Source organism: Parus major, chromosome 13 (genome assembly GCF_001522545.3).
Source record: "Parus major isolate Abel chromosome 13, Parus_major1.1, whole genome shotgun sequence".
NCBI lineage: Eukaryota > Metazoa > Chordata > Aves > Passeriformes > Paridae > Parus > Parus major.
In genome coordinates this window covers 4,361,114-4,377,332 of record NC_031782.1, presented here as the reverse complement: position 1 = coordinate 4,377,332, position 16,219 = coordinate 4,361,114, and the positions used below count along the sequence as shown (strand labels likewise).

Sequence of the window (16,219 nt, the reverse complement as noted above, 5' to 3'; positions counted from 1 at the left end):
AACTTCCTTTCATATCCAATACTGAAACCAAATCCAGAAGACCATTACATGTCCGATGATATAAGGAAGACGCTGTCTTTATGTAAGATTACATGGAATATGACTGGATGCAAGAAACTTACTTCTTGACTGCACTGCACACAGACAGAGAAGAGTACACAATCAAGGTCCTTCAAACTTCTATTTCCAAAACTATCCTCTCCCTCTTCCCAGGAAGGAAGCTATTCAAAACACTAAACCTTTCCATGAATCCCACCTTGCTAACAAGAAAGAACAAGAAATTCAACATCTTACAATTAAATTGCAATTAAGACTTTGCAGTCTCACAGCAAGTACTTGGTACACCTTTAGCACAAGCAGGGCTGTGCAAGGGGAAACTTTCTCAGCCTCATAATCTGACAATGTCAAAAGATGCCCATTATATCGTGGCAGTAAAGAGTAAAGGCAAGTATGCAGTGATAATTCTGCAGAATAAGCTGGGAGCATCCAAGATTTTACAGGTAGAGTCAATACAGTCCTCTTCCTAAACTTGCTCTCCCCTCAGGCCTTCAGTTCTAAACTGCCAGTTCCTAGTAACTGCTCAATTACTTAGTTTTAAAAAAACAATAAAATATCAAATACTTTCCTACTTGAGATTCTTCATTCATTAATAAACCTGAATTGCCACATTTCTTCTCTGCTACAAAGTTTATCCAAGAATGAAAAGTAGTTACCATAATTGTAAATAGACTAAACATACTTAACACCAATTGTCTTTAGTCATTCTATTTTCCATGGAGGCAGGTGACAACCTAGTGGTCCTTCTGCTGCTGTATTAAGCAGCTGAACAAAGAAATATTGGTTAATAGTTAATGACAAAGCGTCCTTCCAGAGCTATTCACAGTTGAGTATCCAAAAATGGGCATGGGCAGTTAGAACACACCATTTGGAATAAGTACTGCAACAGCAACATCATATTAATGTTATTTCATTAAAATTTTCAGGTTGGTATCTCACATTGAAAGGTGTAGCTTGGCCAACAAAACTCCCACAAGCTCACAAACATGCACTTTGATGGAAAGCAAGTGTTCTTTTGTGAAATGAGTCTGGTCAATTACAGACAAATTAACTTTCACATTTCCAAGCCATGTTTATTTGTGGAGGATAATGATGTTTCCTCTCCTTTCACAGGTATTCCTTTGTTAAACTGGTTCCTCCAGGAGATCAAGTAACTCATGTCCTAAAAAGGTAACAGGAGCTGTTCCATTTGCTTCAGAGACCCAGTTTCTGGTTCCTGTCCACAGAGAGATGGTAATTTCAAATGACAGAGTGTATTTGCAACTAACAAATTTCACAATGGCTCAACACAGGCACTATTTGTTTATTTACTCACTAATGGTAAGATTACTGGATTTTTCTGAGCTAATGTCTGCAGCTACCGAGTTACAGTTACTGTGTAATTAACAAAAAAACAACACTGGCAGTCTAAAGGCTGAGACTGCACATGCCAATTAAGAGTCTATTAGCACTATGTTTTCAAGCTGTCTCAAGAAATGCAATCATCTGTTTGGTAGCAAGTAGAGCTAGAACACTGTGATAGAAGTTAACACATTTAGACAATAAATATCTCTGAACAGAGAGCTTCCCCCCCCCACTTCACATGATCATAGAGAGAAACAGTTTAAATAATTAAGTAATTGTCAAAACAAGGAATAATTAAAAGTGACAGCAATCTTTAAGATATCAGCTCTATTTGTACATGTAAGTTACCAAGACTAATTTATTTTTCAGTAGATGCATTCACCTACTGCATCTCCAATAAAATTAACTAAGGTTATCAAAAGCCACCTTCTTCTCTTCACATCCCAAATGGTCTTAGAGAATCTTTCAACTGAGTAGTCTTGTAAGATGCAAAACACACACCTCCAAAAAAATCACACAGGGAGGTATTTATTTACTAAGTATAAAGTAATGTCTTGAGAGGAAACACTGAGCACAGTCTGTAACCTACAGGATGATTCTAAACAGCTTGACAGGATGGGGAGAGTAACCACAAAGAAACACATTTATTGCTCTGACTCAGAGTGGAGTAGAGAAAAAACCCCTCCCTAACTAACTCCCAGTAGGTCTCATTATTATTTCAACAGATTGAAAAAAGTGCAGGCCAGTCTGATTAAATAAGTTGAATATACACTAGCATTTCTAATTGTATCCCAAATGAACCAGTTAATATCTATTAAGCACACAGTCAATATTTAACTGGTTAGGATAGGACACACCCTTTGGATAAGGGGAGGAAAAAGTACAACTTTGAGGTGGTTTCCTTACAACCCACAGACACTCAAGATATTGGTGTCATGGTAGTTTCATTCTTTTGGCAAGCCAAACACTTCTAGAAATATTAAATCTATTTAAAGTAACAGTCTACACAGACTACCCACTTCAGCACTCTGATATAACCCAAATATATACCACCAGTATTTCTATCACAATAAGCTGCATAAATTGAATTGAAAACTTCTCATGTGAAAATCTTTTGGAACCTGAGATCAATTTGAAGCTGAATCACTCAAAGTAGCACCACACATGACAAAACTGTATTTTGATTTATATACTTTCTCAGAAATTTGTGACCCAAGAGGGAACCAAAATATTGATCTCGCCCTCCCCATCACAACAGCGATACAAACAAAAAGGCTGGCTTGGGACCTTCAAGTTGTGATATATGAGATAGGAGAACAACCTTAAAAAATTTAAACTTGTAGCTAACAAACTACTAACAGTACAGTTTTAAATAACAAAAACATATAAAAATGTCTTATCACGGAAAAAGGTTCCCACAGCCAATCTTCCTGTCCTTTCTCCATCACCAGAAGTGTTTGTGGTGCCATAAGCAGTTGTTTGTAAAACAGGTCGCCAAATCAGTTATGAACTCTAAAACCACGGGGGTTTTCAGCTGTTATCAGCAAGAGAGCACAACCAAATACTGAAGCACACATTAGCAGCACAAGGAAGGCAAAGACAGGGAATGGCCAGGTATAAAATGAGTTCTCTGTTAGCAGAAAAATAATCTTAGAGCTCTTCAACCTGCTTGTGAAATCACATGCTAAGGGTGTATTACACTCAATTTGTACTTTGCCCCCAGCCACTTATTCTTGCCCAAATACCATTCCTTCCTTTATGCCAGTACAAATATTTGTGTGACAATGGAATTAACTATACCAGGGAACCAATCCAGTGGAGAACTAAATTGGCAAAAACAACTGGTTAGTCAGAGATTCTCTCATCAAGCAGAAAGTCTGCAAGTGCCAGCAAAAGGGAGAGAAGTGTGCAGGCTGTGGCAGACGGGAGGCTGTGAAACCTCTTTCACCATCAGCCTACGCTTGCACTGACTGTGAAACTACAAACTCCGATTTCATGGCTTTGGTTATCTCTTCTTACTGGTGAAAGTGCTGACTCTGCTTGAGATTTCAGGGCAACTACAAGGGGAGACTTAACCCTGTGCCCAATGTCCTCCACTTACGTGAGAACTTTAAGGGTTCCCCCTCCTCTCCTCTCCTTTTCCATCTCAACACCACTTCCTCAAATATGCAACACAGCTGTATGGCAAACAAGTTTAGGGAATTACTCTAACTCAAACCCAGATAATCTACAAAGTCCTTTTGGGAGAGAAAGATCTTCCAATTGGATCTGTTCCTCTTTCCAGTTCCTCACACAGCAACCCGAACACCATCATTACACAGCACACAATGCAAGAATAAGTAATGAATACTCTTCCTAACTGGTACCAAAAAGGAGTACTCAAGAGTACTCAGAGCACCACAGCCTATACAGCTTTCTGGAAAGAAGTAAGTAACAATTTCACATGCCCTCCCCTTAGCATATCTTTAAAAAAACAAATAAAAAAAAGCACACCCCAGTAAAAATTAGATCTTGTTTTGCAGAGAGGCAGAATAGAAGGACCATTTTGTTCTGAAGAGTTATGCTCCTCTACACAACTGCTGTTTTCAAAGATGTTACCAAGCATCATTCAAGTTTTAGCTGTGTAACAGCTCTTCATTCCAAATGGAAAAGGTAAATAAAGTTCCTGCTCCAAACTGAAACCCGACAGCAGCTGTCAATCCTTGTGTCCAACTGGGTCCATATTTGACCTGTGTCAATAAGATCCAGATCACTATAAGGAGCTGGAAAAAGACCAACTGAAAATCTGACTACTTTATTCACTTGGTACATTTGCTACTAATTCAGCTTTTTATTGTCTTGCCCTACATTAATTTTGTTTTATGAATACAAAAAAATTTGAGATAACCATTTAAACAAAGTCTGTGAAACAGCCAACTTTTAACAAAATATTATGCTATTGTACATCTTTGTATCACTAAAAACACTATCAAAGGGAACAGCTCTTCTCAAGGAATTTCAATTTCCTGCCCTGTCAACAGGCCAGTCACACTCTGTATGTTGGAGATGAGTTCAAATTGGAATTCTTGTATTATGACTTTGGACAAGCTGTACCCAAACTTTGGAATTAATCAATGGAAGATATTCCAAAAGTTCCAGAATGAATAACACAACCCTCAATCATTACATTTTTGTGTTCTTAACCTACCATCTTGTGAAGCAATGCTTCACTCATTCTCCAATGGTTCATTTGTTTCTAGAAAAAAACATAGTTTTCATATAAATATAGAAATCCATTTAACACTTGACATGAATGGAGGCAAATATAAAAGAATCAGATCAGCATTTTAAGATTGTATTTTAGGACAACTGCAACACTTACAGTTGCACACGGAAATAGCAAAGCCTGAGGAGAGAAAGCAATAGTGTGTCCAATGCTTTGGAAGCAATTAAACCTTGTATATGAAATAATCATGCAAATCAGCTAATATTTTGCAATACACTAACTGGCAACACAACTAAGAGGAATTAGCATAGAACTGAGTTAAGCACCTTGATCCTTTTGACCACAGGAGCACACAGTGATGGAGGTAAGGCTCTTATCTCTGACCAGCTTCATGCTCTCCCCAAGCAGGAGCCCAGTCCTGCTGGGCAAGGACATGCAAAGTTCTGCTTTAGAAACATTTCAAGAACACGGAAGCTGCCACGCATACATCGCTTAGATTCCCAGAAAATACATAAAGCCAACACCTGAGCTAGCCTTACACAACATAATACAGACTATTGTCAGCTACCACAGGGTGTAAAATGGCAATAACACATTTGAAAGAGCACTAACAAAAGCACCACTTGGAGTGTGCTGATGAAACTGCGTGCTTGGCCACAACTACCTTATGCCAACTCTTAATAAATCCATCAGCTTGTCATATTTGCCTGTTTGATAGATTACTCCACCAGCTGAGTATTCAAACCAGAGAATACCGAATTTATGTATGTGAGATAACAGAGCATAATACTTTCACAGATGCTTATCTCCCATACTCAATTACATAGCCCAAAGACTAGAACCCTTTTTCTTCCTTATTAATACCAGCAACTTTCTGGAATTTTTTTAAGGAAAGGAGGAAAGTCCTAAGAAGTAACCTGCTGTTGTTACAAGTGCTTGGCAAACACAGCCATGCCTGGCCACAGAGCCAAACGCTATGTTCAAATCCAGTCCTCCTTTGTACTGCCAAGACTTTCTTCTCTCAGCTCTCTGGTAACCACGCAGAGGACAAACCCTTCCAGGGCTGAAGATCATCATCATCATCTTGTTCGTAATAATAATAATACAAATGCTGTTCTTAAAGCAGTTATCAGCAGGACACCTCTTTACCAGCAATAGGAGAATAACTCATGCAGTGAGGGTTAACTAACTGTCCCTCACATAAAACTGTGGAAGCATTCACTGCCCTGAAGATCTTGCTTATGCAAACCAAAATAAATCTTAAACATAGAAAAAACTAAATGATCCTGGGACTGAAGCAAAGGAGTTTACAGGAGATTCAGATAACAATGGTCAAATGCTAGACAGTCATTTACCCTTCTGCTGGATTATTATATGATGGATCACTTACAATAATACCTGCTATTACTGAAGGAGCAAACAGCATTTCATTAAAGAGCTCAATAGTCTGGGTAGACAAATCCATGAACCACAAGAAAATTGCCTGTAAATAAGAACAATTACAGTCACATTAAAAAGAGAAAGCAGTTTGGTAGATTGAAAATCCCCAGCTAAGGATACATGGGATCCTGCCTATTTCTGGGCAAACATGAGCATCGTACAGGCAGAGAGCAACCAAAAGTCAACTGTAAGGTCTGTAATTGTAGGGTAAATGACTGGGGTGCATTTTTCACATTAGTATCCTGCAGACATAGCATGAAGTAGCAGACAGCAACATGAGACTGCAAGTCAACAAAGGCAGAATTTTAACTGTTACCAGCACAATGTGACTTGGTTTACTTGTCAGAATTATCTTACTAGCTTCCCTCATCTGTGACCTGGGAGTGAAGTGCAAGGTCTCATTACACGCTTTGGGCTACAACAGCGAGAAATTGCAATGACAATAGAAGCAATAATTCACTCTATTTTACCAATAATTTACCCTCCTCTTTACAGATTGTACAATTAGAAGCACTAAAGAAAACATGTTCTTTATCAACCAGAACTTCTCCCCTGCCTAGTTCTACTGCAGCTCATAACAACAGCTCTTTTAATCCTTCCTTTTCCCCAAACACTAGAATCTTTTCTTTTTGCACAGATGTAAATTGTAGATGTAATTGCAGATGTGATTCTTTTTGCATCAGAATAAATAATTGAAGATCCAAGTGCCTACCTCTAAAATAAATTTTAAGGTGTTATAATGCTTCCCTATTACAATCAATTCTAAGCAAGACTGTTTGCTCTCCATTTCAAAAGAAATTAAACTATTACATACTGGGCAATTCATCAAGCTTGTGAAGTGTATAGAAACAGCTCTGCAACACTTTGCCTCCCACTCTACAACACAACAGAGTGCAAAGGCATTCCTGCTGGGCCACTCGAAAGGTGTGGCTAATAGCAGTAATAGCAAAGCAATTAAAGCTCAGTTAGGTGGACAAAACTGAACTGGAAGGAGCATGGAACAAAACAGGAGTATGGCAACTGTTATATTCCTTTTACTGGCAAGAAACTCACAGGCGCTCTCCTTTAATTTTTAAGTAAAAGTAAGTGACAATTCCCTCACTCACCTGAACTAATGCAAATGAGTATCTGGGTAATACTGTCCCAACTACACTTAGATCTGTCACCTTCATCCCTTTCTTCATAAGACTGTTTCTTATCCTTTGATGTGTGGAAAGATGCTTAAAAGGAGCTCTCTCACATTAAGGTTATGCATACAGAAGATCACAAAAGCTAAGAGTGGCAATGGAATCTTAAAGAAGCTGTCTGTAAAGTCTCACCACACTGTTACATAGGCAGCAATCCAACCTCAATAGGTCCAAAGGTCTTCCAGCCTGCCTGCTGCATGTCCTACACATCTGTGACAGAAACCAGGCAGCAAAAATATTAATATGACATCTTATATTGAGAGGGAAGTTACTGCAATGAGGAGCCCAGCTGGCCTTGCTACCTGTATACACACAAACACTGTGTTCTGCTCTGAGCCGAACCCCCTCATGCAGGTTAACAACATGCAGGAACCTTACAGTAAAATAAAAATCAGCAGATTCTGCTTCAAAAAGAGGAAATTCAACACAACTAAAGAGAGATGATGGCCTGGTTTTTGAACTTGGCCGCTAGGCCAAGCTGATACCTTCAAGTTTCTAACAAGTTAAAACCTGTTTTAACAGGATTTCTTAATATTCCTTGGTTTGTTGTTTGCTTTTTTTTTAAAGCCATGGGGTTTTCTTTGTAGCACTGTCCTAGAAATCTCACAGGGAACACAAAGCACAACATGTACTTGTGTCGAGTAAGACTTAAAAGTGAAGTTACCAAGTTGCGTAACACTCTGTTGTATTTCCACAGCCAGGACTCCTAAACTCACTCTCAGTGACTACAACAGCTTTTGCCAGTTCTGTTATCATACAGTGAGGAGAAACTTGGTTAAGGGCCTTGGTGATTTGATTATCAAAGTAGTGATACACCTGTATCAATGAAAATATGACTTTTCCTGTGTAAGCTGCTTCTACAGAGTACCAGGCAGCCTGCAGATCCATAGTCTCATGCAGCTCACAATCAGTAAATGCAACACTTGGCCTCAAGTTTCATCACAACTGCAGGACTGTTTCAGAGCAGGCATGGGGTAACCTGAACCTTCTGCCATGGGTGCCACAGTAACTGGGACTGCTCTCACCAGAGCATCCAGAGACAAAGCTGCAGATCCCATGCTGCAGCAGAGAAGTTGGAGGAGACCAGACTCCTTCCCACCTGCCAAATGTTCCTGCAGCTCACACTCCCACCAGCAGCTCGAGTGTGTGACATGTGCCTCTGTTCTCTGTCACAGGAACTGGCCACCTCCTGCCCGGAATGCTGAGGCAACACCTAAGCCTATGACAAAAGAGAATCAAACAAGAAATCTCTGACATTGCCTCAAGAGTGACTCAGAACTGCCACCTGACTCACCAACTTTGCACCAAGCACCACCCTGGCCCTGAGCCATCAGAAACCTCTGCCATTTAAACAGAGTTCACTGTCCTGGAGCCAACAAGCAGAGCACAGAGGGCTGCATTTATTTTCCAACTGTTTAGTTTACTTTCCAATTCAGTTTTGAATTACTGGGGAAAAAGAACCCATACAAGTGAATACAAAAGTGAAAAGCTGCCTTCTTAAGTTAATTTATTCACATAATAATCTAAAATAGAATTTACTCCAGAAGAAATAAGAGTATGTAGGCCTGCACCTTCTAAACTATAAACCAACCAGAAATTCAATATAATTTCACACACTTGAAGAACTCTTGAACACGCTGCAGTACCCATTAAGAAACTGGAGGGTGGAAGAATTTTGACAGTTATTTTGAAATTGCAAGAATAAACCTTATACTAGGTACACACAGGTTTCATTAATTATTTGATTTAAACTGCAACCTTATTCACCTTATTCTGCCCAGGCAGAAACAAGGTATTACTGTTCAGTCAAAGCTAATCAAGGTACTTAATATTTAAGGGACGGAGTTGTATTGGCATTGGAAAGCAGTGAAGTTAACAAAGGGCAGAACAAGACATGTAACAGAAGGGTTCTACCATATCCTAGAATAGTAAATCTAGTACTCTACCACAGAGTATTCCTCCTAAACTTCAAATACAACAGGACTGCAACTCAGTAGCTCAGCTGGATACAGATCCATACTGTGGAGTTACTAGAAAATGCTACCATAAAAATAAGAGGTGACTGTAGTGTGAAGAGAATTACAAAGCAGAATTTACCTGATGAACTTCATTGCCCAATTCCAACCACACCAAAGAAATACAGAGACCAAAAGTTCAAAAATACTAAATACAGATTTGAGTTTCTCATATGCATTTTGCAGTTGCTAACTTATTTTTTGGTTACAAGAATTTGATGAATGCTAACAGGTTACCGTTTTTACCTGTGTTTTTTGCATTTAACGCAACCCACAGCTATTTACCGTTGCTTACAGAACCTTCACACAACCGAAGAATTGGAGAATTGTGTAAGAAAAGTCCTCCTGTAGAAGTAGCTGACCTAACCAAGCTCTCAGCCACTGAAGCAGAAATAAGGATAAAAAATAACCCCAGAGTCAGTTGAAACTCTAAGATAAGTATCAGCTGAATATGGAAGAAAGATGCAGAGCTCAAACCAGATATCAAAGCTTTCAAGGTCTGAAGTAGGAAAATTTCAAGCTATTTGCACATTTTCAAAATTCTCATATAATCATATCCCCTTTTTAAGGAAAGAAGGGCAGTTTCTTGTTAAAGTTCAGTACGATGCTGCCACAGCATCAGCTGTTATTTATGAGGCAGATTATGTCATTTAGCTTCCTCTGCAGAGAATTTTCTAAGTCATGGCCTTAAGACAGAAGACATTATGACAAATCTGCACCACACACAATGGGACTATTGATCCTCATGTCTCTAAATACTATTTACTCTGCAGGCTCCACTTTCCTCCTGCCCCTCCTCCCCCTTTTTTTTAATAAACAAACAATCTCCTTTATTTGGATAATGTTTTTCCAAGAAAACTGAAGTTTATCTAATAAAACATTTTTTATTATAGGAAATGTTCACTACTTGCACCTGTTCTGGAAATAGAATGTCTTTTCCAATTCGGATTTTGATGTACTGTTGGACTTAATAACTTATATCCTTAGAAGTAAACATTTTAAAAACAGTGATAATATTATAATGCTACAGTGATTATTAATCCTACAGACAAAAAAGTACGCAAGTAAGACTTAGGAAAAACTTGATTTCCCTGAAAGGTCCTGGAACTCAAGTCAGGGTTGTACTCCTAAATTCCTCATCTGTCACATTATTAAAACTATCACATTATTAAAACTACGTTACCCAGGGCTGATTTTGTATACAAAAAGCTGTAAAAAGTAAGTAACTTCTTCAGGACAAGACTTAATCACAGTGTATTTTAAATGTCATCCAAATCTTGGTCTAGAGAAGTCTCAGTCTAGCACGTAGCACCATGAGCAAAACAGTTGATTGTCATGACTAAGCTGACACTTCTGTTCAGTTTGACATCTTTAAGCCTATACATCACACAGACCCTTTTACAAACTGTTTGGAGAAACAAAAATTAAAATGTTTAAGACAGACCGTCAGTTTTGAAAGGCTTTAGACTGGTAAGGGCAAATACAACTGTTTGTCATTATTATCATCTGGTACATACCAATCTACAGACCTTCAGCCAGTTATTTCTCTTTGTGTCAGGAAAATTAATCCACAAACACCAGAGGTTTATAATTGTCCTGACATTAGCATTCCACAATTAATTGAACACAGAATGGTTTGGATTGGAAAGTAACTTCAGGTCAACCCCCTGCCATGAGCAGGGACATCTTCAACTCACAGAATTACTGGGGTTGGAAGGGAGCTCTGGAGCCCCAAGTCCAACCCCCTGCTAAAGCAAGTACACCTGGAGCAGGTTGCACAGGACCACATCCAGCCAGGTTTTGAATATCTCCAGAGAAGGAGACTCCACAACCTCTCTGGACAGGCTGTTCCAGCACTCTGTCACCCTGAAAGAAGCTTTTCCTCATAGCAGACAGAACTTCTGAGTTTCAGTTTGTGTCCACTGCCCCTTGTCCCGCCACTGGGCACCACTGAAAAGAGTGATGGAGAAGTGCTCTAAGCTTTCCCCTACAGACTTATTATTTGAGGAAGCAAAACAACCTTTGCTAAATTTTCCACTGTATCAAATTTCTCTCAATCCAAAAATGAAGGAGTGGCTGACACACGCAATAATAACGTCACACTCTCCATCTGCAACACAGTGATCGCGATAACCAGGTCCATAGACAAGTTTTCAGTGGGAGGAGGCTCTATTCAAGGAAACAAACTTGTAAATATCTGAGCTATTTAAATGTGTAAGGGGTGCGAATGGGTATCTCAGTCCTCTACCAACTCCACCTCTGAACGGCCCGGGGTTGTGAGTCAATGGCAATTGCAATCTGTCCTTAGGAAGGAGGGAAACACTTTAGAGAGCATGTGGTGACTTGGGAAGCTCTCTGAAACGCGCAGGTGATTCTTTACCGTCCTCCTACTTTGGGAGATTTGTCTGTTCCCCCTTAGGGGTCTGAGGGCCACGCTGGGATCCAGTCCAGCAGAGCCAGATTCCAAGGGCTCGTACACCAAACCGGGCACACACAGCCTGGGACCTTGGCACAGGAGGGGGCACCCAAAGCCGAAGCACCGAACGCCAAGGGCTGGAAGGGCCCAGACGCGCCCGAGAGGGGCGGGAAAGCAGCCAGCCATAATGGAAAGGCCACAGACTACCTAAAAAGCAACCCCTGCCTGCCTGCAGCCCCGGAGGGGCCACAAAGCCACGCCGGGAGGACGCTCAGGGGCCACCCCGGGCAGTCACTAGGGGACAGGGACGGAAGCAGAGAGAGACAGCGGGGCGGGGGTCAGCCGGGCACAGAGGGGGTGTGAGGCCGCCACCTCAGCAGGGGAGGGGCCGCAGCCATGTTGGGGGGGGCGGGGGGAACGCGGGCCCGGCTGAGGGGCCACGGCCGAGCCGCCCCCGGCCCCCAGCGCGCGCCCCACCGTACTCACGCCTTGTCCACCAGCTCCCGGACTTTCCACATGTTCAACATGGGCCCGACCGCCCGGAGACCCGCCCGGTCTCACTCCCTCCGCCGCCGGCCCCAGGAGGCCCCGCTCGCCGCGCTCCGGCCGCCGCCGCCTCCGCCAAGCCAGGGACGCGGCGCCGCTCCCGGAAATGAAGGGTCGGGCAGCAGCGCGGGCTGCTGGGAGATAGAGTCCCAGGGACGGCGGCCGAGCCGCGGGGCGCCGCGGGGGCTGCCGGGGGTGGTAGTTCGCGGCTGTGCGCGCGGGCGCTGCCGGGAGCGGGCCTGAGGGGCGGGAGGCGGGAGGGGATGGGATGGGATGGGCTGAGGTGGAGCGGGGCGAGGTGAGGCTGATCGGGGCGGGGTGAGGTTCGACGGGCCCGTCCTGAGGGCTTCGATGGGGCTCTCACACCGCGGGGCGCCGCGGGGGCTGCCGGGGGTGGTAGTTCGCGGCTGTGCGCGCGGGGGCTGCCGGGAGCGGGCCTGAGGGGCGGGAGGCGGGAGGGGATGGGATGGGATGGGCTGAGGTGGAGCGGGGCGAGGTGAGGCTGATCGGGGCGGGGTGAGGTTCGACGGGCCCGTCCTGAGGGCTTCGCGGGGGCTCTCACACGGCGGGGGCATCGAGGGGTTGTTCCCGTCTGGGGGGCGCGGACAGCGCGGCTCAAACCCGTCCTCAAACCTCCCTCATCCTCCTGCAGCATGCAGCCTGCATCCGCAGCCCGGCGAGGCACGGGATGGAAAAGGCTGTGAAATGGTTTGTTAAAGACAAAACACAGGCGTAGAAGCCGTGTCGGACCAGCATGTGGTTTTATGCTCAGATTTTAGCACGAGGAGCTCGTTTAAGAGCAGCATTCTGTCCTTATGGCCGTCCATCTGCTGATCGTGGTGTACGGTCTGGAGCGAATTGCCACTGGAATTTCCAGATCCCCGAGACCCAGATTTTCAGAAAAGCAGATGGGAAGGTGCAGCATGTGGGCTGCCCCACAGTCCACAGAGGCACTGCACAGCCAGGAACCTTATCTGCGCTTCTGGACAAACACCAAATTGATTGAGAAAACCCAGGGAACAATCACCCACGTAAAAACTGCCTCAGGAGAATATTGGCTGTTTTAACACACTTGCCAACAGGCAAGACCATCTTCAAATATTGTCCATGCTGGTATTGAGCAGAAATCACCACAGTTACAATGAAAACAGTGAAGTCAATAAAGTGAGTTTACAATCAGGATTGTCAAACAGTTTCACTAAATAAATTTATTCTCTTACAAATTGTATCTAATGTGAGTTTTAAATGACCCAGTTTCACTCATGATGTATGTTTTTTTGTTTGTATGTTTGTGTCATAAATAAATACATTTTGCCAAAAGACAATATACATCTGCAAACTTTTATCCAAAGACAAATGCAAAATATTTTCATTTTAGTTATTCTGTCAGAGCCAGCGAAACAAGGCACGAGAAAGACAACAACACTTGCTGCTCTTATAAGTCACTTCTTTTAAAAGTTAGTGGTTCTCTGAACTTGTCAGAAAAGCTAAACAACTGAACTCCTGCCCATTTTCTGACATCTCACTGTATCTTTTCACACAGACACTTTTATGTTTTCTGGCTCCTGAACACGTCCATGAAATCTGTTTGAATATAAGAAATTCCTGAGCAGATCATCAACTCCAGCATCCTCTTCCTAACACCAGTATTAGGGATTCGGTAATGTAAAGGATGTGGATGGATCACTCCTCAGGTGTGTCTTTCAATTTTCAGTTTTCTGTGGCTTAGGGACTCAGATCTGGAGTATTCATGCTAAAACTTTCCCTTTAGGAGCTCTGGATGGACTTTTGTTTTATGGATTTACTGATTGCTTTTTGAACATTTTTAGATGAACCTACACTACACCTCGAGGCAATGAATTCAGTGTTCTGTCATATGACAAAAGCTTTCCTTTTGTGTGCTTTAAATTGTCTCCTTCATAGCATTACCAGTTCAAATAGTGTGAGAATTAGTACATAACAATTCCCTAGCACTCCTTTCCTTGTCAGTTGCACATTTAGAAATCTGTAGATTTTTTTTTACTGCACTGTTTATTACTGCCTAAGATTTGCAATGTACCTCATTTCTGCAGAAGGCTATGACCAGCCTAGAGATGGTTTATGGGGTTTTTTTCTTACTTCCCTTCATAAGAGTTCTTAGCAGAGTTTTCATTTTTGAATGCTACTGAGCCCTGAGATGATGTTTTAATCTGCAGCACAACACCTATGGTGAGTGTGGCTGGTGTGTAACTGAACTCAGCACCAGTTTTGCTGCCCCCACAAATGAGGCACATGGCCATTGAGGACTGGGAGGAGGGAGATGTTTAATTTCATACTGTAACACCTGGCAAAGCAAGCTGGGTGAGGACTCTTGCTGTTTAATCTCAGCCTTTTGGTTTTTTTCTGTGAGTACACTGACATTTGCCTTCAGGAGCAGATGATGTTTATAACCTCTGTCTAACGAAGAAATAACAGAAAGTATAATAATTGGAGCTTGCAGAAACACACCTTTTCTGATTGGCTGGGGATGGTGTTATTTTTAAGTGTGGCTCCAGTCCATATTGGATCAAGATCAGATTTCTAAATACAGTTCTGATGAACTGCAAATTCCCCAGATTCTGCTGTGGTGCAATGAAATTGATGTTCTTGTTAGAGCTGGTTTCCTTGAGCAGCTGCAGAGTTCTGAGTGCTGGGGCAGAGCTGCCAACTCATGGGGGGCTGCCAGAGGCAGATTCCAGGGTCCAGACTCAGCCATACCTCAAAGTATACATATGCCCAAAATCAAATGCACCCATTCCTCACTATTTTCCCATCAGGAATAATATTTGACTTGAAAGAATTAAGGGTTAATAAGCCATTGGGATTTGGCTGATTTGTTTGTTTTATAGAAATTGTTGTTTCCATGTGAAAAAAACATACTACAATCCACTGTAATTGCACACTTCAGAAAAAAAAAAAAAAAAAAGAGAATGGTAAAGAGTATTTTAGGTGCAGGCATAGGAGAATAACAATATATGCAGAAGAAAGAAAGTCTGAAGCAGGGATTTAAAAGATGAAGGTGAGTATCTCCTAAGCACTGCTTGCTGTGTCTGGATGCAGTAATGGGGCAAGGAGAGATGACTGGCATTTATTGTCAATTTTAAGGTATAGTAAAAAGCAGGTCTTTATGTGACATTGAATGCAACATGACTGACAGTAATTTTGCCATCCCCATTCTGTCAGCTGCTGATAAAGTGCATGAGCATATGTATAATTTCTGAATGATGTGAAGACACTTTCTGGTTCATAAGTAATTCCTTTAAAAAAAAAAAGATCTGATCGGTGAAGGGAGAGGGTAATGCAGTTTCAAAGCAATGCAATATTCAGCATAACAGGTAGTACTTGTAACATATATCATGTAGAGGAACTGTACTTTATTATAATTTGAGCCATCAATTACAGGAGAAGCAGTTAGAGAAATTGAACTAATTTGAGCACTGCAATAGAGTTTGCACCTGGCTATTCCAGAAGTTAATATGGGCCATTTGGTGCACAAAAAGTCTCGCACATTCCAAATGCCTGGAGAGCAATATTGTTGTTAATATCAACCATATTAATGCACAGTAGAGACATGTCCAAGTCAGTGATTAATTTACAATTAAAATGCAAGGGGGAAAAGAGGAATGTCAAGGAAAATCACATTGTGGCAGCGTAGGGAGACTATGGCACAGACTGAGGAAAACTTTTCATTTAAAGCAGTATTTGTTTCCATGATTTCATAAAGTTCCACTTTTTACCCACTTACACAGCTGAAATCTGAATTTCATAAAGTTTGTTTGTTCTAAGAATTAGTCACTAGGGCAGAAGCAACACTGGAATAATGTTTCCTGTTTGTAGGCTGGTTACCATCCAGGCTTTTCTGAAAAATTGCAGCTTCTTTGAGTCCAAATGTGTCTTTCTGTAACACATCCCAGCCACACAAGCATCATATTCCAGCCAGAGGGTCCCTAGGTGGGCTGTTTTAGAACATGTCTTCCTGCTCTGCCACAGA

At 41.9% G+C, this 16,219-nt stretch overlaps 1 protein-coding gene across 1 annotated transcript in view; it reads right to left on the bottom strand.

Moving 5' to 3' along the window:
* Window positions 1-12,296, bottom strand: part of CLINT1 (clathrin interactor 1) — a 45,826-nt gene extending 33,530 nt beyond the window's left edge. The window contains exon 1 of the mRNA XM_015641996.3: window positions 12,151-12,296. Coding sequence (XP_015497482.1) covers window positions 12,151-12,191 — 41 coding nt within the window. The 5' untranslated portion in view covers window positions 12,192-12,296. The remainder of the gene's footprint in view (window positions 1-12,150) is intronic.
* Window positions 12,297-16,219: the final 3,923 nt, after the last annotated feature.